At 60.8% G+C, this 21,760-nt stretch overlaps 1 protein-coding gene across 1 annotated transcript in view; it reads left to right on the top strand.

Moving 5' to 3' along the window:
* The window catches only part of ADAMTS7 (ADAM metallopeptidase with thrombospondin type 1 motif 7), a 56,177-nt gene extending 34,533 nt beyond the window's left edge, over positions 1-21,644 (top strand). Inside the window, exons 9-24 of the mRNA XM_081549590.1 lie at positions 4,871-5,015; positions 5,803-5,895; positions 6,281-6,426; positions 7,750-7,919; positions 8,155-8,288; positions 9,225-9,345; positions 10,717-10,961; positions 11,194-11,335; positions 13,358-13,484; positions 13,900-14,113; positions 14,402-15,766; positions 16,737-16,889; positions 17,343-17,516; positions 17,602-17,748; positions 18,748-18,910; positions 21,263-21,644. Coding sequence (XP_081405716.1) covers positions 4,871-5,015; positions 5,803-5,895; positions 6,281-6,426; positions 7,750-7,919; positions 8,155-8,288; positions 9,225-9,345; positions 10,717-10,961; positions 11,194-11,335; positions 13,358-13,484; positions 13,900-14,113; positions 14,402-15,766; positions 16,737-16,889; positions 17,343-17,516; positions 17,602-17,748; positions 18,748-18,910; positions 21,263-21,414 — 3,691 coding nt within the window. The 3' untranslated portion in view covers positions 21,415-21,644. The remainder of the gene's footprint in view (positions 1-4,870; positions 5,016-5,802; positions 5,896-6,280; positions 6,427-7,749; positions 7,920-8,154; positions 8,289-9,224; positions 9,346-10,716; positions 10,962-11,193; positions 11,336-13,357; positions 13,485-13,899; positions 14,114-14,401; positions 15,767-16,736; positions 16,890-17,342; positions 17,517-17,601; positions 17,749-18,747; positions 18,911-21,262) is intronic.
* Positions 21,645-21,760: the final 116 nt, after the last annotated feature.

Genomic DNA, 21,760 nt, shown 5'->3' with positions numbered 1-21,760 from the left:
GGCTGTATTCCCTCCATGGAAGGAGGCACTGGGCTGCCAGTCGGGAGGTCTGTGGACTAGGCAGCACTGTTTCAAGTCACCACTGCGGGACTGGTTGGGATGGAGCTGTTTCTTTGGGGTATCTTCAAATGTCAGTACCTAGGGTCATTTTTCTGAGTGATTTTGCTCCAGAGAGGCATTCTCTAGTCTTTTCCTGGAAGGTGTAAGTCTGACTACAGCATTCTGGCACCCAGATAGGGAAGGAGCTTGGTGGTTATCTCAGCTTTCCTTGTGCAGACTTTCGCTTGTTCTTTTCTCTGTGGGCCCCTCTGCCTCGGGTCTTCCACTGTGCCTGGTGTTCCTGGGTCAGGTCTCCTGGATCACCCTCTCCAGAGAGTGACCCCAGTCCTCTGCCAGGCAGGGAGGTGGCCATGGCCCTGCTCTAGAGGGTTGGGAAGGGGATCTGGGGTCTGATGAAGTCTTACAGACTTTGAGCCAGGCTCTTGGCCTCAGTCTTCCTGGCACCCAGGCCTCCAGGGGTCCCTCGGGTTTCCTGAGCGCAGTGTCCCTCTTCTGGGTGGTTTCTCTCCACATGACTGGCTCTCAGCGTTCAGTGCTGCAGTGAGTCAGCTGCTACTCGATCATCTGTTTTCCAGCTTCTAGAATTTTGCTGACATTTTTCATCTGCCATCATCACCTCTCCCTTGCCCCTTGTCCTTGTAGATTTATGCCTTGTTTATGTCTTTCCTGTCATCTTAGTGGGGTTCTGGAAGGGAGTGGAAATAACTCTGTATCTGCTCAATGGGCCATGTTTTTCTAGAAGTCCATTCACAAGGGTTTAAACAGGGACATGACCAGGTTCATTGTGGACGTGAGAGCGAGGCCAGCCTCTGATAGAAGAGGGATTATTGGGTGGAGAGGGGGACTAGAAGCAGGGAAGAGTTGACTTTGATGTTTAAGACCCTGGACTCTGGCCCAGGCATCTACCCGTGTTGGCAGACAAGTTACACTAACCCTTAAGCCTCAAAGACCGGGGATAATGATGGGACTGTGTCCCGGGTTGCTCTGAGGATTAAATGAGGAGGCATGTGAAGTGTGTAGCACAGCGCTGGCCACGTGGTTTGCATTCAGTGCCTGGTGACTGTTACCGCTGCTACCAAGCAATGTGATAAGGAGCTGAAGCAGGGAAGTGGCCCGGCAGGGACAGCCTGGTAGAAAATGATCCCAAGGGTCTGTCACCTCCTCACTTGGGGGCTGAAAATGAGAGAAGGGCTGGGAAATCAGAAGAGCAGCCGCCCCTGCAGCATCCTGAGGGCTTTTTCCAGCTGCCCCCGCCCAGGGTGCCACCCAGCACCCTGGCTTCAGGACAGATAGACACATGCGTCTCTGTCTTCGTTCGGCTGCTGGAATGCGTGAGGGATTTGCCTTGGGGCCTGGGGCGAGGGTAGGAGGAGAAGGCCAGAGCCTGAGCCAGCCAGGGCCTCCCAGAACCTTGGCACCAAAGAAGAGTTGGACAGAACACTGGCAGAGAGAGAGACAGACACGTGGCCATTGTGGGGAGCTGGGGAGGGAGGGGAAGTTCCTCTTCCCAAGGGTGGCCGTGCTTTCCCCTCTCCCTCCCAGAGGGCCAGGCAGGAGGGGATACTGGGACGGAGGGTGTTGTACCAACCTGTCCCCCAGCCCTTCCGCCCTTAGTCTCCTTGCTGGAGGTGGGACGGAAGACAGGACAGGCCCCACCTAGACAGGATGGGGGCCGGAAGGGCAAGATTCACAGAAGGAAGGCACCAAGCGGGGTCTGGAGGTATTTCCGGGATTTGAGAGCGTCTCAGAGGCACTCAGACCACCCCCACCGTTCCCCACTGGGCACGGCACTCCTTGGCTTCCTGCAAATAGATGTTCGTCGGGCCGCACAGACCCAGACGTTAGCGGATCCCACTTGGTCTCAAACTGTGCTGAAGGGAAAGTGGTAGAGGAGGCAGTGTCCCTGTCCTCAAGCCCCTCACCACCTGAGGGGGGCAGACATGTGACAATTCCAGGTGATTAGCCCTGTGGGGTTCTGTGGGAATCTGGAGAGAGGCAGAGACATCATCTCTGAGAAGGAGCCCCAGAGCTGCTCTCTAAGGACTAAGGGAGCATCCTAAGGAAGAAAGATGCTCTAGGTGGGTGCATGGCGTGGTCCAGGGCTGGCAGTGGGAGATCATGGGTGGGATGGAAAATCTTCAGGAGGTGGTAGTTGGACTAGAGGAAAGTTTCAACGAGACTTTGTTCACTGGCCTGTCCGAGAGGTCAACCTGAAGAGCCTTTCTGGGCTGAGCATCGCTGTAAGAGACTCTGCTGTTTCATAAGGGACCTCTCTTTTCATGAGCTACTACTTAGACCTGGGGCCAGGAAGGGAAGGCCCTGCTTGCTCATGTCCTTGCAGCCAGAGTTTCCGCAGGGAGAGAGGCAGGCCTGATCCAGTATCAGGCCCTTGTCCCCAACATCCGGCGACTCCACGACCAGCCCTCAGCGGTGGGGAGAGGAGGGGGCACACAGGTCTCTCCCAGGTGATGGGTAGCTCCTTGCAGTCCTTGAGGTTGGAGTGGCACTTCCGACTGGAGCCATTCACTGTCTGCTCTGACCCCATGTGGGACAGCCCAGCCCTGCTATAATTAGAGGGGAAGGGCTGACGTGTATCAGTGGCTTGGGGAGCCTGGCGGTGAGCCAACCAGAGGAAGGAAGGGCCTGCTGCCGGCCACCCGCCCGTGTAACTTTTCCCAAGTAGATGCTGCTATTTATATCTCTGTTGCTTGGGATCACATAGGTTCCCTCAGCCTCTTGTAGATGAGGATGTGAAGGCTCAGAGAGGGTGAGGGATGGACCAAGGCCACACAGCATCTGAAACTGATCAGAGTAGAACCTGGGTTTCTGACTCCCTGGTCAGCATCTGGGCCAGAATGTGGCTCTGGTTCTGGTGGGCGGGTCCTACAAAGACCACCCCCCACCAGAACTCCTCAGCCTCACACACATATAAGATGGCCCTGAGAGGCTGTTGCTGCCTGGCTTTCCAGCAGCAGGCTCACAGGAGCTTGATAACCGGCACGTCAGCACTGGATCCTGGCTGGAAAACTGAAGGGCTGGGTGTGCCCCAGGACCTGCTAGTGTGGGGCTGAGGCACGTTGGACCCCAGTCAGAGGAGCCCCCTGGCTGGGTCTGAATCAGCGGAGTGGGTGAACCCCCAGTCGCATCTTAAATTGTGTCCTGCCAGACGAAAAGGAGCCCCAGGGCCAGGTTGACCCTACACAGACCCACACAGACAGATGCACACACACACACACACATACACACACACCCCTACACCCCTCAGCTGATGTTCGGCCCCAGGTTGCGGGTCCAGGGAGCCCCAGGATGAGGCTAGCAATCAGAAGCCTCCTTGTCCCTGCCAGGCCTCAGCTGCCGTAGTTTGGAGCTTCTATTTGGGATGAAGTGTTTGAGGCAGGCTCATGATCGGATGGGAGGAGCTTTTCACTTAGGGCAAGTGGACATGCGGGTGCTGGCAGCCTGGCTGGCATCACATCCTGACCATCGCTGCCCCCCCCGCCACGTGACCGGGGCACATGATGCACTGCCATGGGCCCTGGATGTGTAAGGAGACGGTGGTAGTAGAGTTCTCTGCTTGGGGGTTGTGAGGAGCAGATGAGAGAGTGCCTGCTCAGCACCCAGGGCCAGCCTGGCCTGCAGTCATCTAGGGCAGAAGACTGGGTCCCACGCCTGCTCATCTGCCCCGTGCCCATCTTAGAGGGTCTGTTTCCAGCTAACACAAAGGGTCCAGGTGATTCTGGGTGGAGAGGGGCTCCCAGGGACCTCAGCAGGAGTCTTGTCACTGAGGCTCTGGGTGGAGCCTGGGCCCTGCCACCAGCCAGGGACCTAAGGAGACCACACAGACCGCCCTCCCTGGCCAGGGAGTGCGGCTCCTCTGAAATATGGACTCCTGGATTCCAGGGGCTGACCTCTCCACTCGGGCCTTCACGTTGGCCTATTTCTCGAATCCTCCATGTTCTGCAGCCCCTCCGTGGACCATTGTGTCTCCTCCTTCCCTCCTGGCCAGACCCCAGCATCCATCAGCTCTGCCCTCCCCATCCCCCCACCCCCATCTCCCTCCACCCTAACCAGGACCCTCTGCTCATCCTGGCTCCCTGACCCGGCACCAGCCACCCTCCAGCCTCCCAGACTGGAAGACTAGGGGGTTTCTGCCTCCCCCAAGCTGCTTAGCCTGGGACCCCAAGTCCCACAGATCCTGCCTTCCTCCTGTTGCTCCCAGGTGGGGGACAGGAGAAAATAAGGGAGTGGCAGAGGCTGGCAGGCAGGGCTGCCCCTGGGCTCTCTCCCAGGTGAGTGGCCAGGTAGGGGCAGCCTGCAGGCCTTGGTCCTCACACAGATCCCCTTGGTCCCAGCCTGGGGTGGAGGGCTGTCGAATCAGCTGTGACGTGATGCTCTCCAGCCCACATATGGGCTTAGTGGTCCAGAAAGCCTTCAGAGGGAAGGGTCTCTGGGCTGGATCTTGGGGAGGGAAGCCCCACGGTGGAGGAGTGGGGAGACTGTTGGGAGTAGAAGGGACGGTTTGTGGAGAGACCTAGCCTTGGTGGGTGGGATGAGTTATTTAAACAGCTGGAGTGCCCTGGAGATAGATGGGGAAGACTGGGAGCCTTTCATGCTAGGTTATGTCGAAAAACAGCCCAGGTGAGTAAGGAGGCTGGAGTTTTCCTATTCAGTTTAAAGCTTTAAGCCCCTTCCCGCCTCTCCTGCCCTCCTGGACCGGTGAGGCCTCCTTGATGGGTCTCTCCGCCTGCCCCCTTTAGAACCCCAGGGAACAGGCAGCCCCTTACCCCACACTCTTGTCCCATCTCTGCAGCCGTGGGTGGGGCCTGTGCCTGGATGACTCTCCCACCAAGGATGTCATCGACTTCCCTTCCATACCGCCTGGCGTCCTCTACGATGTGGGCCACCAGTGCCGTCTCCAGTACGGGGCCTACTCTGCCTTCTGCGATGACATGGACGTGAGTGTGCGGGGGGCATGTGTGGACATGGGGACGAGGGGCAGCCCTCAGCAGCCTGCAGACCCCTCCCAGCCAGGCTTGGTCCACACATAATGCCCAGGAGACATAAACTGGCCTGTGGGAGAGGCCTTGGGTTGGGTGGCCCTAGACCCAGGTGTGCATTCTGGGTGGGCCATTCACCAACGGTGGGACTTTGGGCACCCCCTTACCGACTGGGATTTTCTGGTGGCTCAATTGGTAAAGAATCTGCCTACAATGCAACAGCCCAGGTTCAACCTCTGGGTGGGGAAGATCCCCTGGAGAAGGGAACGGCAACCCACTCCAGTATTCTTGCCTGGAGAATTCCAGGGATAGAGGAGCCTGGTGGACTATTGTCCACAGGGTAGCAAAGAGTTGGACATGACTGAGTGACTAATACTAACCTACTGGAGCTGGATCGTAAGAGGTAAAATAAAACCTCTACTGCCATGTCCTGGGGAAGATCACCCAAAGTGATGGCCACGGGCATGTTAGAGACCCTGCAGCTTCTAACCAGGGTGTCTCCAGATGGGGGCTGGGGACTGCACTGAGCCACAAATCCGAGCCTTGGGTCCCAGCCCAGGGCCCCCCATACTACCTGGTCTGCGGAAGGACAAGAATGGACCTCTGGGGCTTCCATCTACAGACCCCATCATGTGCCAGCCCCAAGGAGGGATTCCCAGGGGACTCAAGGAGGTAGCAAGGGGGTAGGACAGATAGAGGCGTAGGGGAGGAGGTGAGGGTGTGGCCTTTGTGCTCCTCTTTGCAGAACGTCTGCCACACACTCTGGTGCTCCGTGGGGACCACCTGTCACTCCAAACTGGATGCAGCTGTGGACGGTACCAGCTGTGGGGAGAGCAAGGTAGGGGAGCCCCAGTCCAGCTGCAGAGCAGGTGAGACACCTGCTGCGTCCATGCTCTGGGCTCGGCATGGTTCAGAGACTCACCTGTGCTCTTAGCCGACCCCCAGCCCTCTCTGGCCTGAGTCCCCATCTGCAGAATGGAGACTTTGGGACAGAGCTTGATCAATTCTCCCAGGTGCCTCTACCTCAGAGAGTCAGCATGTGGGCTCTGTTTTATTCTTTGTTCAACTCCACCATGGGGCCTGTGTCTTGGGTGACGGGAAGGGGGCCTCCCCCAGCCCTTGGGGTCTTCCCCTCTGGGCCCTTCCAGGCCTTCCACCCACCTTGTTCTCACTAGGGTGAGGAGCTTGGAGTGGGCTCGCTCTGCATTTGTCTGTCTTGGTAGTGGTGTCTGAATGGGGAGTGCGTTCCTGTGGGCTTCCGGCCTGAGGCCGTGGATGGTGGCTGGTCTGGCTGGAGCGCCTGGTCCCTCTGCTCGCGGAGCTGTGGCGTGGGCGTGCAGAGCGCCGAGCGGCAGTGCACGCAGCCTGCGTGAGTGTGGGGTACCCGGGGCAAGTGGGGTGGGGTGCCCTGAGCAGAGTCTGTCCCAGTCTCCCGCTCTCAGAAGTATCCCCATGGAGGCCAAGCCCGGAGTGTCCAGAGCCACTTCGGGTCACTTCTAGGAGTGCCCTGGAGGCTAGTTGAGTCACCACTGCTGACCCCATTGCAGAGAAGGGAACACCAAGGCCTGGAGAGTGGAGCGACTCATTAGAGGCCACGCCACAAAGCAGCAGCTGATGGGAGAGAGGCAGGGAGGACAGTGGCTCAGAGCTTAGACCCTGAACCTTGGGTGGATAGAGTTCAAATCCCCTCTTCTCTCCTCATGCAGCGGCCCTCTCCACCCCTTCTCGGGGCCTCAGTTTCCAGAGAAAGTATATGATGGGCAACAGCAATGCCCATCTGGTAGAGCTGTCGTCACGGATAAAGGCACTAAAGCTCTGCAGCTAATCTGTAGTAACTGCTCAGTAAATAGAGCCATGTAGTGACATTGGAGGTGCACGTGGGTCCAGGATGAGACTGGGGACAGCTGGGAGAACTGGTCAGCCTGGGAGGGGTGCTGTGTGACCTAGGGTGAGTGGTTTCATCTCTCTGGGCCTCATTTCCCCATCTCAGAGGGGTGAGGTGAAGATCAGGGAGATGCAGAGGTCTGCCCTTCTGTGGACTGAGGGGGTGCTGGCACCTTCACTAGGCTGCCCCAGGAGGGGATCATGGGATTCAGAGCCAGGTCCTTGTAGAACTCCCTGCTTATACCCCACCCTGTCTCCGGGCCTCTGGGTCTGAGCAGGGTGGAAGCAGGTGGGGTGGAGTTGGGGTTCAGGCTTTGGGCTGGGCCAGGGCCAAAGGGGCTTCCTTTTGACCTGGGTGGGGTGCTGCCACCAAGATCATGTCTGCCGACACATGGGCTGTCAGGACGCTGGGTCTCATGGGCTGGAGATCTGGAAGTAGCCCCTCCGGCTAGTGCCAGTCACGTCTGTAGCTTAGCCCAGCCTCTCAATAACCCTCTGCAGAGGCAACCCCAGTCCCATTTTAGAGATGAGGAAACGGGCCCGGAGGAGTCCTGAGACTTGGCCAAGGTCACATAGCAGGTTGGGGGCAGAGCCCAGGCCTCGTGCTACCACCTTCCCTGAGTTCCTTTCAAACAGGGAGACTGAGTCTGGGCCAAGGTGGGGGCGAGGTGGGGCGAGGAGGTGGGAGCCGGGAATCTCCAGGTGTCGGGTTGCAGAAGGAGCTGCTTGCTCCGAGGGCCCGCTTCTGGATTCAGGTGTGCAGTTGGCTGCACTGTCAGTGCTCACTTACCCCCACCCCACCCCACAGGCCCAAATACAAGGGCAAATACTGCGTGGGTGAGCGGAAGCGCTTCCGCCTGTGCAGCCTGCAGGCCTGCCCCGCCGGCCGCCCCTCCTTCCGCCAAGTCCAGTGCAGCCACTTTGACGCCATGCTCTACAAGGGCCAGCTGCACAGTTGGGTTCCTGTGGTCAATGATGGTGAGTCCGGCCATCCGCGTGGACACTGAAGTCTAGGGGGCGGAGGTCCGAGGGCCCAAAGTTTGCCCAGTGACACAGGTGCTATCTGCGGGGCTGCTGCTCACTCCCTCCTGGCTCCTGGGGGCAGCCTTGCAGACACTACCAGCACAGTGGAGCCCCCTGCCCGCCACTGATGCTCTTCCGGATGTGACTCCTGCCCTGCCTGTCCCTCACGGCTCCTCTGCTTGGGCCCTAGTGAACCCCTGTGAGCTGCACTGCCGGCCCTCGAACGAGTACTTTGCTGAGAAGCTGCGGGACGCTGTGGTGGACGGCACCCCCTGCTACCAGGGCCAGGCCAGCCGTGACCTCTGCATCAATGGGATCTGCAAGGTGTGCCTGGCGAGGAAGAGGACCCCCTCTGCTTCCTCCTGCTTCCCTCCGGCCACCCTCCCCAGACTGTGCCACTGGGCTTCCCAGCTCTACCAGTGAAGCCCTTTGAGGGTCTCCCATTACCTCTCAGCAAAGCGCCCCCCAATCCTCCTGGGACCGGACCCCCCACACACACCATCGGCCTTACCCTCAGCCTCTGCAACTGCACCATGGCCTGCCTGCCGTGGCTTCTGAGATCTGGCCTGGGCTGGCCTGGCCCCAGCCCGGAAACCAGAGCTCTGGCGGAGGCTCAACCTCCCGCTGGTCGAATGACCCCGGGCAAATGTTTCCTCTGCGATAAGGGGACTGTCTGTCCATGAATCCACGTCACAGGGTTAAATGGGGTCACTTATCTGGGATTGCTGTGCAGGGGCTCGGCCTGGCAGAGAAAGCATCGGTGTTTGCTGACAATATTTAAAGACATTTCTAGCAGCAGCAGCAGCGGCTGCTTCCCCTGCCCGTGTCCTCAGCATTTTCTTTCCCCTGCTCCCAAGAGGGGAAGCTCCTGGGCGTCGAGGCTAGGGCTCAGACAAGGACCAGCAGATAACATGGATTCATGTTTGAGGGAAATTGCTGTCCATGCTGGTCAGGAGCCCCTGCATGCCCGCTGCCCTGCCTGCTGGGGCTGTTTACACAGCTTTTCCTATCTCTGGTCTCGTTCAATCTCACAGCACATCTTCATGGTGTAGGTGGTTCCCCCTGTTTCACATCTGAGGAAACTGAAGCTCAAAGAGGTCGAGGGGTTTACTCGGGACTGGAGGCCACAACTGTGGTGGGCCCTTGCCCCATGCCCTGAGCACTCTCCTCCCCACCCTGGCAGGCCCCTGAGGCAGGGGCCAGAGAGGGCTTGCAGCCAGCGGCCCAGCACCAGGGGCCTCTCCTCCCCATGCATTACAGAATGTGGGCTGTGACTTCGAGATTGACTCTGGTGCCGTCGAAGACCGCTGCGGCGTGTGCCATGGCAACGGCTCCACCTGTCACACCGTGAGCGGGACCTTCGAGGAGGCTGAGGGCCTGGGTATGGAGAGGGACCACTGGTGGCGGGGGTGGGGGGTGCTCTTGGCCTGGTAGCCTTTCTTTGTCTCCCTTGAGCCCCTGCCTGTGTCCTCCGTGGTCCCTACCGAGGCTAGTGATGGGAAGCAGGCACACTGCCTTGCTGGGTCCAGGATCCAGGCAGGAGTCAGGGCCCCCAGGCCTAGATGCAGAGGCTTGCCCTCCCAGGGAGTCCTCTTACCCCAGGGACTCCAGCCTAGGCTAATGAGTGGCCTTATGAAGCTTCAGAGAACCAACCCCCACAGCTCCACTCCAGCACCCCAGGACCTGTTTTGCGTACACTGTTTAAGTGCTGACTGTGCGCTAGGTGAGGGAGACACGGAGGTGAAGAGCTTACAGCCTCATCTTGTAGTGTGACAGAAGCAGTGGAGGGAGACCCGGAGGGGCTGTGAGAGCTCTGAGGAAGAATGTCCTGACCTGGGGAGGTCAGGGAAGACTTCCTGTGGGCAGTGGAAGTCGAGCTGAATCATGAAAGACTCAGCAAAGATGAGGAAAAACATTACACATGCAGGAAAGAGTTTGTGCCCAACGAAGCCGGGAAGCAAGAAGGAGCATGCTGTCTGGGGACCTGGCTGTACAGAAGGCAGGGCTGCCCTGGGGCTTTGAATGCGCGGCCAAGAAGCTTAGATTTCATCCCCAGAGATGCAGCCCAGTGTGGTGGTTAAAGCTCAGATCTCAGAGCTTGATTCACATTCCAGCAGAGCCCTGGGGCAAGTTAAGTAAGGTGTCTGTGCCTTGGTGTCCTCATCTGTAAAATGGGGACAGCAGTAGTACCTGGGGGTACATAGGGTTGTTACACATGTAGGGTTCTCGGGGTAATGCCGGGCATGGGTGCTTTGTGCTGTGCTTAGTCGACCAGTCGTGTCTGACTCTTTGCGACCCTGTGAACTGTAGCCCTCCAGGCTCCTCTGTGCATGAGGATTCTCCAGGCAAGAATACTGGAGTGGGTTGCCATTCCCTTCTCCAGACATGATGGGTACTACTTAGCAAAAGAACAAAAACAGGCTTTATAGGCGTGAGGAGGACATTATCAGGAGAAATGCCCGGTCAATTGGGTTTTTTAGAAAGGTCACGCTGGCCCCAGGTATAGGGAGCTGGCCCAGCCCAGTGACAGACTGACTGAGGTTCCCCAGAGAGGGGCCATCGGGCACGGGGGCAGGATTGCAGGAGCCCTTCTGAGGCTGTGGTGACCTCGGACAGATCTAAGTAGGGAAGTCAGAATCTTAACGATGAATCCTTTGGCGTCAGCAGGCAGGGGCAAGTGGAAAGAGAGGTGAGGGCAGACCGCAGCTAACCCTCTTCTTTTCACAACGTGTGCTCAACCCCTGGCCAACAGGGTATGTGGACGTGGGGTTGATCCCGGTGGGCGCCCGTGAGATCCGCATCGAGGAGGTGGCGGAGGCCGCCAACTTCCTGGCCCTGCGCAGCGAGGACCCGGATAAGTACTTCCTCAATGGCGGGTGGACCATCCAGTGGAATGGGGACTACGAGGTGGCGGGCACCACCTTCACATACGCCCGCACAGGCAACTGGGAGAACCTCACATCCCCTGGCCCCACCGATGAGCCTGTCTGGATCCAGGTGACTGCCTTCCGGGGCCTGGCCGGGACGGAGCAGAGGTGGAGTGCGTGGGACCCAGCCCCATGGCAGGAGTGAGCCCTGGAGTAGTCACGGAGCCTGGCTCTGAAACGGCCCCATGGGGTAGCCCCAGGTCCCGGAGGTGGCTGAGGTTGGCTCCTTTAGGGTGGGTGTCAGGTCTGGGTTGCGGGAGAGGCCACCTCATGCTCACGGGGCCCCCGCCTGCCTGCCCCAGCTCCTGTTCCAGGAGAGTAACCCTGGGGTGCGCTATGAGTACATCATCCACAAGGAGGCAGACGGCCATAACCACATACAGCCACCTGAGTTCTCCTGGCGCTATGGACCCTGGTCCAAGTGCACAGTCACCTGTGGCACAGGTGAGGAGAGGGGTGGGCACGGCCGCTGCCCAATGGGGCCTTTGTCTCTGGGCAGTGAGTCCCAGCTTCAGCCTCTGGCTCACTGTTTATTTGCGGGGCCGCTCTGAGCTTGGAATGCTGCTTCTGGGCCTCAGTTTCCTCATCTGTATAATGGGGCTAGCAGTGGTCCTGTCCCATGGGTCCACTGGGAGAGTAACCAAGGTAAGGCAGGCATGGCACATGGCACTTGGCCAGCTCGTGTGTCTCCCCCAGAGAGGTGCCAGCTGCCCCTCCCTCTTCTCACTGCTCAGCTCTGGCAGGTCCTGTGCCCGCACTTCTGCCCCACACCTGGGACTTGACCACTTTATCCTCCTGGAGCCTTACCTGCATCCCCATCTGGGTGGGCTCCTCCTCTCCTCCAGCTTCCACAGGGCCCTCCTGCCTGTCCTGGGAGCCAGGAGCCTAACTCGTCTAGGCTGCTGCCCCTACCCATGAGGAGAGTGGGGGAGGAGGGGAAGAAAGGAGATGATGGGGAGGGGGAGCCAGGATGCGACAAGGCTCTCCTCACCCCACTTTGAGCCTCTTAGCCCAATGGCCCATTATTTACCACATTTACTTATTTCTTTAAACTCTTTCTAAAACGTGTAACAACTTGACTCTCCCCTCCCCGTGGTTCCTTCCGTCTCCCTGCCCATCCCCCTGCCCTCAGTGTTCAGGGGTCTCCGTATCAGGAATCTGGGACAGAGAGAGAGGCATTTGGACATTCTTTGGAATGCCGTTATGATTATAAAGTGAACAGTGACGCACTGAAGCTGGACAGAAACCTTCAGAAGCTGTCAGAATCATCCTTTCTCATATAAGTGTTAAATTTACAAATGCGGAAACAAATACCTTTGATGAACCAGACACGGGTGAACTGTTTTCCAGCAAATTGGTGGCTCCCCACGTGGACAGAATGGAATGTGTTGAGCAGCAAGTGGCAGGATCCTGACGAGGGGTGGCTGGAGCAGTAAGGGTTTACTTGTCTCCTCAGTAAGAAGCCCCAGGGTGCACAGTCCATGCTGGCGGCATGGCCTGCTGTGTTTTTAGGGACCCCTCTCAGCCCCATCTTCCCCTCGTGTGTATCACAAGATGGCATCCTTGGTCCAGGCTTCTTGCCAGCTCTAGGTGGGAGGGAGAAGGGGCAAAGGGAGGGACTTCTGCCTTTTTCTCTCTGGCATGACTGTCCCAGACCTCTAGCTGCAAGGGAACCGCAATGGGGAGTGCTCGGCATTGTGACCTTGAAACAAACCCAGCTGTTAGGCAGGAAGGAGAGGGTGGGGTGGGGAGGTGGGGAGACTGGAGGCTCAGGGCAGGGGTAGGGGGGCAGGGTGAAGGCAGAGCCTTTTGGAGCTGGTCCTGTCATTGGGCCTCACCAGTGTATCAGGTGGCAGGAGCACAGCCGTGCAAAGGCCCAGAGGCAGGCAGTGCAGAGGGAGTGAAGGACAGGAACTGTGACAAAGTTAGTAGGGGGCCGTGGGGCCGTAGGGGAGTGCCTGGCTGGATGGGCTGATGGATTTCTTCTTTATTGTTCTGAGCACTGACCCTGCTGAGGGTTGCTCTAGGCTGTGGTTGGATTTAGTGCTAGTTATGCTCTCACCACGTGCCAGGTCTGGGCTGAGCTGTGAGCACGTTATCCTCACACCTGGCCTTCAAGGCTAGGCATTATCGTTACTCCCATTTACAGATGAAGACACTGAAGTTCGGAGAGGCCAAGTGAGCTGCCCAAGGCTTCCCAGCTAGGAAGCTGTGGGGCTAGACGCTCCCCACCCCCAACCCACTGACCCTGCACACTCTGCTGCCTCCGCAGGGGTGGGGGTGAAGGCCAGGAAGACAGTGAGCATGGGGTGGTGGGGGCCTGCCTTCATCCTGACGGAGGCAGCGAGGCCCGGTTCTGGAAGGGTTCTGAGCAGCATGGGTGCAGCTGTGTCTTTGGGTGCAGAGTGGTTCGGGCAGGGGGCACCCTGGGTGCCGGGCCCAGGCTGAGCCCCCATGGCCTCCCAGGCATGCAGAGGCAGAGCGTGCACTGCACGGAGCGGCAGGCGGGGCCTGTAGACGAGAGGCACTGTGACCCCATGGACCGGCCAGACGACCGTCAGAGGAAGTGCAGCGAGGAGCCCTGCCCCGCCCGGTGAGCGTGCCGGGCACCTGGCTCCAGGTGTCCCTCACCAGAGGCCCTGGAAGAGCAGAGGGAGCTGGGCTCTGGGCCCATCTTCCCAAGGCTGGAGCCCCAACCTCTGGTTGCCCCTGACCTCAGCCTGGGCTCCTCCTCAATAACCAGTGCTAGCCAGGGACATCCCTGGTCACTCATGCTTGGGTCCCTGGATATGGACACAGGCCTTGGATCTTGCCCAGGTCTCCTAGGGGTGAAGGTGGCAGGAGCAAAGGGGACTGTGCCCTGTTGCTTGGCTTTGGGCACCAGAGTGCCATCTCAGGCTTGGAGCTCCGGAGACTCCTCCCCTGGGCTTAGGCCTCACCCTCCCTGAGTCCCGAGCGTCTGAGAATGCCAGGCGGCCCCACGCTCATCTACCCTTGTGCACCCCCAGGTGGTGGGTAGGTGAGTGGCAGCTGTGCTCCAGCTCCTGCGGGCCTGGAGGGCTCTCCCGCCGAGCTGTGCTCTGCATCCGCAGTGTGGGGCTGGATGAGCAGCGCGCCCTGGAGCCGCCTGCCTGTGAGCACCTACCCCGGCCCCCTGCCGAAGCCCCCTGCAACCGCCATGTGCCCTGTCCGGCCACCTGGGCTGTGGGGAACTGGTCTGAGGTGAGCATCAGCATGGGTGGGGTTAGCTCTGCCATTGGTCTTGGGCTATAGGGAGGCAGAGACAGTGTTCAGGGAACCCCTACTGCTGGGCACCATCGTGGGAGGGGGACTGGGACATTCCAGGTCTGGTCCCATCCCCAAAGCCTCAGAGGCTGGGATGTCCTAGCAAGTCACAGTCATGGTCTCCAGCGGCCAGGGCCCTGTACGCTGAAACTGAGCAGCTGGCCAGGTACCTTGCAAGGCCCCGGCTCCTCCTGGCCTGAGTCCCTCACCCGGCCTTCCCTTTAGTGCTCAGTGACATGCGGGCCAGGCACTCAGCGCCGGAGCATCCTCTGTACCAACGACACCGGGGTCCCCTGCGACGAGGCCCAGCAGCCAGCACGCGAGGCCGCCTGCCTCCTGCCACCCTGCCCCCAGGCCCCGGACACGCTGGGCCCCGAAGGCTCAGGCAGCGGTTCCTTCAGTCCCGAGCTCTTCAATGAGGTGGACTTCATTCCCAGCCACCTGGCCCCGCGCCTTCCACTGCCCTCATCACCCGAGCCAGCCAGCATGGGCAATGCCATCGAGGAGGAGGGCCGTGAGCTGGGCCTGCCGGGGCCTGTGTTCATCGACGACTTCTACTACGACTACAATTTCATTAACTTCCACGAGGACCTGTCCTATGGGCCCTTTGAAGACCCTGACTCAGACCCGGTGGGCACAGGGGATTGGAGACCCCCACCCCCGAGCACTGCTGCTGAGCCCCCCACGGGGACCCCCATTCCTCCCACAGAGCCTCCTGGGACTCGGGGTGAGGGGGCACTGGGAGATGGGTCCCCTGCCCCTTGGCCCAGCCAGGCTGGCCGTTCCCCACCCCCACCCTCGGAGCAGACCCCTGGGAACTCCCTGGTCAATTTCCTACCTGAGGAAGATGCCCCCGTTGGTGCCCCAGACCTTGGGCTCCCCAGCTTGCCTTGGCCCCCCACTTCCATCAGCATGGAGACGCCTGCTGCCCCTGGGAGCCAGAACCAGTTCCTGGGAGCAGAGGACAGCCAGAGGCTGCCACCTCCTCCCCGGTGGGAGAGGGCCAATGAGGTTTCTGATGATGAGGAAGCCCTAGGCCGCGGAGCCCCTCACCTGCCCCAAAGACCCAGCCCCATGTCAACTTCTCTGTCCTCCGTTGGCACTACCCACTCCTCTCCTAGTCCCCGGACACTAGAGCTGTGGACGAGTGGGACAGTGGCCTGGGAACCAGCTCTTGAGGGTGGCCTGGGGCCTCTGGACAATGAGCTGTGGCCCACCATGGGGGGCGCCCCTCCCCTTCCTCTTCCCACGGCCTCCTTGCCAGACACTCAGGGTACGGATAGCCCCGTGGAGCCAGGGACTCCTGCCCTTTCAACCCTGGGACCGGCCCTGCAGGACCTGCAGACCTTGGCAATGCCGGGAACCTTCCTTCTCATGGCCCCCACTGGCCTGGGCCCCTTGGGCCAGCCTGAGCCCCCCAGCCCCGAGATGCCCCCGAGCCCTGGGCTGTTGTCCACACCAGCTCAGGACAGCCCAGTCAACAGCAGCAGAGCCCCCAGGCCTCTGGACCCCAGCCCGGTCGAGGAGGGGTTCCCCGTGGACCTGCTGCCTGCCAGGAATGCCAGCTGGGAAGTGGGGAACTGGAGCCAGGCAAGTGCTGCTGGGGTCAGGGCAGGCCGGTGTGTGGGTGGGGGGGTGTTCTCACTGAAAGTGGGCGGAGCCGTGTCTGTCCTGCCTTCTGAGGGGTGAGGACTCCGGAACTGACAGCCTGTGGTGGGTGGAGCCTCTGTGGGTGGGAAGAGCATCTCCCTGGTTCAGTCACACTGCCCACCATGTGCCCTTGGGGCTAGTCTGCCCCACTGGGCCTCAGTTTCCCTTCTGAGCAATAGGGTAGGCTGAGGGGGCCTGTGTCCCTGGGGCCCCCAGAGGCTCATTCCTGAGTAGCACAGGGGTTGCTGGGAGGGCAGGGCCAGGCACAAGTGAGGGGCAGCCAGGGGGAGCAGCTCTCTCATGCTCTGGCTTGCATGCCCCCAGGGACAAGGAGCTCACCCCAGACGGCTGTGTCAGTGGGGAATCTTCCTCCCACACTCCCCAGGCCCGAGGCCGCCCACCACGGTTTGCCAAGACTAAGCCTGGCCCCTCCAGGAGCAGCTTGGTTCCTTGCCACCTGGCTCAGCCTCAGTGGCTCCCCCTGCTTTTTCAGGGGCCTGTGAGGGTCTCGGCTGCATGGGAAGAAGCTGGCCTGTGTGTGCGCTGCCCCACCCCACCGTCCCTAGATTGTCACTGGAGGGGAAGTGAGCTGCTTCTGCTCAGATCCCTAGTTTTGGCATGGGAGGGACAGGCTGAGGCCCAGTGAGGAGCCCAGACTTCCTTTGCAAGTGACTCAGGGAAGCAGCGAGCCTTAGCAGGGCAGCTGGGCCACCCCGCATGTGTGAACAGGAACAGTTGGCTGCCAGGGGATATGACTTTTCATCTTCTTGGCCCCCTTGGGAGGTGGGTGGAGGGGCCCATTTTTCAGATGAGGAAACTGAGGCAGTGTCTGGTCCCTCTCGCCTGGCTGGGGAGCTGGCGGGCATGGGGATCTGCCCACTCTCATGGCCACTGGGTCCCCTGCCCCCAGTGCTCCACCACCTGTGGCCTGGGGGCTGTCTGGAGGTCCGTGCGCTGCAGCTCCGGCCGGGAGGAGGACTGTGCACCCGCTGGCCGACCCCAGCCGGCCCGCCGCTGCCACCTGCGGCCCTGTGCTGCCTGGTACATGGGCAACTGGAGTAAGGTACGTGAAGGAGGCGGCTGGCAGCCTCAGGGCACGGGGCAGAGCTCTAGGACCCACGGCCTGTGTTTGGGATCAGCCGCAGCCACCACTGATCGGCGGGCCAGGGTCCGTGCGCACAGCTTTGCACTTTAATTTCTAGTCTCTGGGATGCCCCATCTGTGTGGGGGTCAGCCTGCCCCAGGCCCCTTCTCTTACTGCCTGTATCTTTTTCTCTGTACTTTCTGTAACCCTCGGGATTTCATTTTCTCCTTTGTTCCTCTCTTTCTCCATCTGTCCCGTCCTGGGCAACCCCTGGCCACACCACCCTCTGCCCAAGGCTGGCAGCCATGGCCTCTCCCTGGGACTCTTAAGGGACCTGCCCTGGCAGTGGGGGTGGTGTGGGAGGGGAGTCCGATGGTCACCCCCACCCCCGCTGGGTTGTGTGTGTACACACACGGGACTCTCGGCCTCCAGTGCTCCCGCAGCTGCGGCGGGGGCTCCTCCACAAGGGACGTGCAGTGTGTGGACACACGGGACCTCCGGCCTCTGCGTCCCTTCCACTGCCAACCGGGGCCCACCAAGCCACCCGCCCGCCAGCCCTGCGGGGCCCAACCCTGCCTCAGCTGGTACACCTCTTCCTGGAGGGAGGTGAGGCCTGGAGATCTGGGGATGGGAGTGAGTGGGGGTGTCCTCGGATGCTGGCAGCCCTCAGACCCTTCCCCTGCCCTCCCAGTGCTCCGAGGCCTGCGGTGGTGGTGAGCAGCAGCGTCTCGTGACCTGCCCAGAGCCAGGCCTCTGCGAGGAGGCACTGAGACCCAACAGCACACGGTCCTGCAACACCCACCCCTGCACGCAGTGGGTGGTGGGGCCCTGGGGCCAGGTGAGCAAGTTCAGGGTGGGGAGAGGGCCTGTGGACAGCAGGCCCTGTGTCAGCAGGTGTCCATCAGACCTTTTTCACGTAAAGAGTTGTTGAGTGCGTCCTGCATGCCAGGGTCCCTGTGGTCTCTGCAGATGCAGTGGTAGCCTGACCATGTCCACGCCCCACTGAAACTTATGACTCACCAGGGAGACAGACCAAAAACAAACGGACATGTGTTGTGATGTCAGGGAAGGTCTTCTGAGGAGGGGACCTTGGAGTGAGAGACCAGCAGGGTCAGTGCTGTCGAGGGGAAGCACGCAGGGAGCAGCACATGCAAAGTCCTGGGGCAGGAGTGACGGATGCGGGGAGGTGCTCAGGAGACCAAGCAAAGGCCAGATGGGCGGAGGGGGTACGGGAGTGGCCAGTGAGGCCTTAGCTGGGCAAGACCCTTCCTGCCAGGCCTGTTTGGAGCTCACAGGTTTGGGAATCTCAGTCCTTGTCTCACTGGGGGACCTGCTGAGGGACCCTGGGAAGGTTGCTTCACCTTGCTGGGCCTCTGTCGTCTCATCTATAAAATGGGGTTGTAAGGATTAGATGAAATCACATGGTGAGGCACTTAGCACAGGGCCTGGCACAGTGTTGGCACAGATTTAATTCTAGGGCCCAACTGAGGAACAGAGCCTGACTGGGGATGGTGGGCACTTATTGAGGAACTTTGTCTCCCTCCCTTCCACTGCCCATGGGTCCCCCAGCAGTTCCCCCAGCCCCGGGGCATGTCCCATCCCATGTGAGGGGCTGACAGCTTCCCCCTACACCCCGCCCCCCAGCTCCGTTCCTACAGGTGAACACCTGGTGGCCTCTGGGGACAGACCTGACCCTCTGAGGAGGCCGGAGGGTTGGGGCTGGGAACCAGGAGCCAGGCTTCCTGGTGAAGGCAGCCACTGCCCTGAGGATGGCCTGGGATGCCCCCCTGCAGGGCTGGCCCAGGGGATGCTCACCCCCCACCCCCGCTCCCCGCAGTGCTCAGCCCCCTGTGGTGGCGGTGTTCAGCGGCGCCTGGTCAAGTGCGTCAACACCCAGACCGGGCTGCCCGAGGAAGACAGTGATCTGTGCAGCCACGAGGCCTGGCCTGAGAGCTCGCAGCCGTGTGGCACCCAGGACTGTGAGCTCACCGAGCCGCCACGTGAGTGCCCCACCCGGCTCTCTGCTGGGGCTGGGGGTGGGGTGGACGGTGGGGAGATGGGACTCATGGAACTGTCCCCTCAAAGCACAGGCTGATGGATAGGGTGCCACGCAGAGGTTGGGGCAGTGCTGGGGTCAGAGCAAGGGGCGTCCAGCCCCACAGGCAGCTCTGTCTAGCTTAGGGAGGAGTGGAAGCAGCAGCCTGGCCCCTAAGCGAGCTCCTTTTCCCTCTGGGTCTCAGTTACCCCCTCTTCCTGGAGTGAGGCCAGGGATGTCCCTGTGACTGTGGGGCCCAGGCCTGGGGGAACACCCCTCCCCAGTTCTGGCCAGAAAAAGACTGTCCAGAGCAAGCTGTGTGACCCCGGGAAAGGACTTCCCTCCTAGGGTCCTGCTCCCAGCAGCTGGTGGCTTCCTGGCCAGCTGGGTCCTCCTGGACAAAGAGCCTGAGCCAGAGACAAACACATATACATACTCGCACACACACACACACTTCCTTCCAGCAGCCTAGCCACCTGCACCCGCCCCCCTCCCCCGCCCCCAAAGCCCCGCAATGCTGAGCACAGGAAACGGTGGCCCTGCAGTCACACCTGGCCTCCCCTCACCAGCTGTGCAGCCTGGCGCTCCCTTCCCTGTCTTATGTATGAAGGGGCAGACAACCCCCCTCCTCCAAATGATGTCTTGGGGTGAAGAGCCCAGGAAGTGCTTAGGGAAGGTTGGCTTCTTCCTCTCTCTCACGGACACTGTCATCCCCCACCATGAGCTCTGCAGGAGCACCTGGGGCTGCCTCTGTTGGGAACCCAGCAGCTCCTCTGCCATCAGCTGTCTGGCCCCTGCCCGGAGGACAGGGCCCCCTCCCCAGGACAGATTTGGCCCTCAGCTGGCACCCAGGGCCTCCAGGGTACCTGCCCCAAGCTGCCTTCTGTACCAGCAACTGGCTCCTTGGCACCCCTTGGGCAGGCCCAGACTAGCCAGTGCCATGCCTTGCTGCCCCTGCCACTGGCAGGGAAGGCCTTGCCCTATTACCTTGAAGCCCAGCAGAAATCCCACCCGCCCCGAGTGCCCTGCCCTCAGCATTCATCCAGCAAGCACCGCTGCACGGCCTGCACACCGCCCTAAGGTAGCTGTTGGCACCTAAGTGAGCTGTTTAAAGGGCAGAGGCCCAAGAAGTGACCAGGATGCTGAGACCCTGGAGTCCCCAGGATGTTTTGATGACTTGTGGGGCAGGACGTCTGAAAAGCCTGGAAACACCAGGGTGTGTGGTCATCACTGTGAGGCAGCTGACATAGCAAGGCCACATCCGCTTGCCTGTGGAGGTGGGGGTTACTGGCAGAGGAGGGGACTGGGGCCCCCTGAGAAGTTCAGAAACTTCCCTGAGGTCTCACAGTGGGAACAGGACGCGGGCTGACGGATGTCTAGGTTAGAGCCGCTGCCCAGAGCCAGGGTGAGGGATCTGGCCTGCCGCCTCGTGCCCTCAGCTGGGCCCTGGGGATGTCCCAGGGCCAGGGCTGCCAGTTGCCTTCTTGCTTCTCCTCCCGCGGGATGTCTGCTGAAGTGAGCAGGGCCAGGCGGCAGCTGGAGGCTGTCACCGGCAGCGGGAGTGAGGCCAGGAGGCTGGAAGCAAGCCGCTTCCCAAAATAGCTCTGATAAGCACGGGGCAGGAGGGCCGGCCAAGCCTCAGCCTCGAACAGGCGGCCTCCGTCTGTCCCTCCTCAGGAGGCCTGGGCTCTGCTGACGGGCTGACAGCCCAGGTCACAGTTCCTCTCCTGGGGCCTCAGTGACTGGCCTGGCTGACGGGACTGTTCCGGTGTGCAAGCTGGAGGCTGAGGCTGGGTACAGTCCAGGGGGCAGGGAGGTCTGGCAGGCCACGTGCCTTTGGATAGAGGGTAAGGGTGGGGGGCAGAGGCCACTGTAGGCTGGCAGGAGGCCCCTGGGACTTGAGATGTGTGCCAGGCCCTTGGGGTCATGCAGGGTCCGCAGGGGTAGAAACGGTGGCAGGCTCCTTGGCTTCCCACGAGCCCCTGAGGAGTCAGGGTTGGGGTCTCAGGGCCTTCCTCTGGACACTCGGAACCCAGCAGGCCCAGTTCCCCAGTCCTGGGGTGGTGGGTCCAGAGCAAGGGCAGGAGGGACAGGGAGCAGCTGGAGATCTACACCTCAAGCCTAGGGGAGCCCTTCCAGAAACAGCAGGCTGATGCTCTGAGGGTGGCTGCAGGTCTCCTTAAGGTCTTTGGGGGACAGGGAGGTGGCCCAGGTAAAATCTCAGGGAAGCCCCTCACCCCTGGCGCAGGCAAGAAGGGCAGGGGGGCGGTTCCGGGTGCCCGGCCTGCGGGTCCTGACCCACCTCCTGCGCCCCTAGGCTGCGAGCATGATCGCCTGTCCTTCGGTTTCTGTGAGACGCTGCGCCTGCTAGGCCGCTGCCAGCTGCCCACCGTCCGCACCCAGTGCTGCCGCTCCTGCCCCTCGCCCGGCGTCCCCTCTCGCGGCCACCAGAGGGTCGCCCGCCGCTGACCCGCGCCCCGGCCCCCAGCGGCCAGGACGCACAGACAGACTGACGCACGGACCTCAGCGCCCAGCATGGGCTGTGGCGGAGCCTCGCCCCTCACGCCCTAATGGTGCTAACCGGGGATCCCACCAGTGGCAGGCTGGGGACCCCCCCCACTCAGAAAAGGTATTTTTTTATTCTAACAGTTTGTGTAACATATTATTATTATTGTCGTAATAAACAGGCATCTACTGTTTCCAAGTGCAGCTTGGCAGAACTCCCCCTTGCCACAGTTAGCATCTTTTCGTCCGCTTCTCGGGAGGTCTGCAAGGAGAGAGGGGCCCATGGGGACAGGAAGGCCAAGAAGGTCAG

This window comes from Giraffa tippelskirchi, chromosome 12 (assembly GCF_054371585.1).
Source record: "Giraffa tippelskirchi isolate mGirTip1 chromosome 12, T2T-mGirTip1v1.2.pri, whole genome shotgun sequence".
In the NCBI taxonomy this organism is placed as follows: Eukaryota; Metazoa; Chordata; class Mammalia; order Artiodactyla; family Giraffidae; genus Giraffa; species Giraffa tippelskirchi.
Note: the sequence above shows the minus strand (reverse complement) of the source record. Positions and strands in the feature narration are given on the sequence as shown.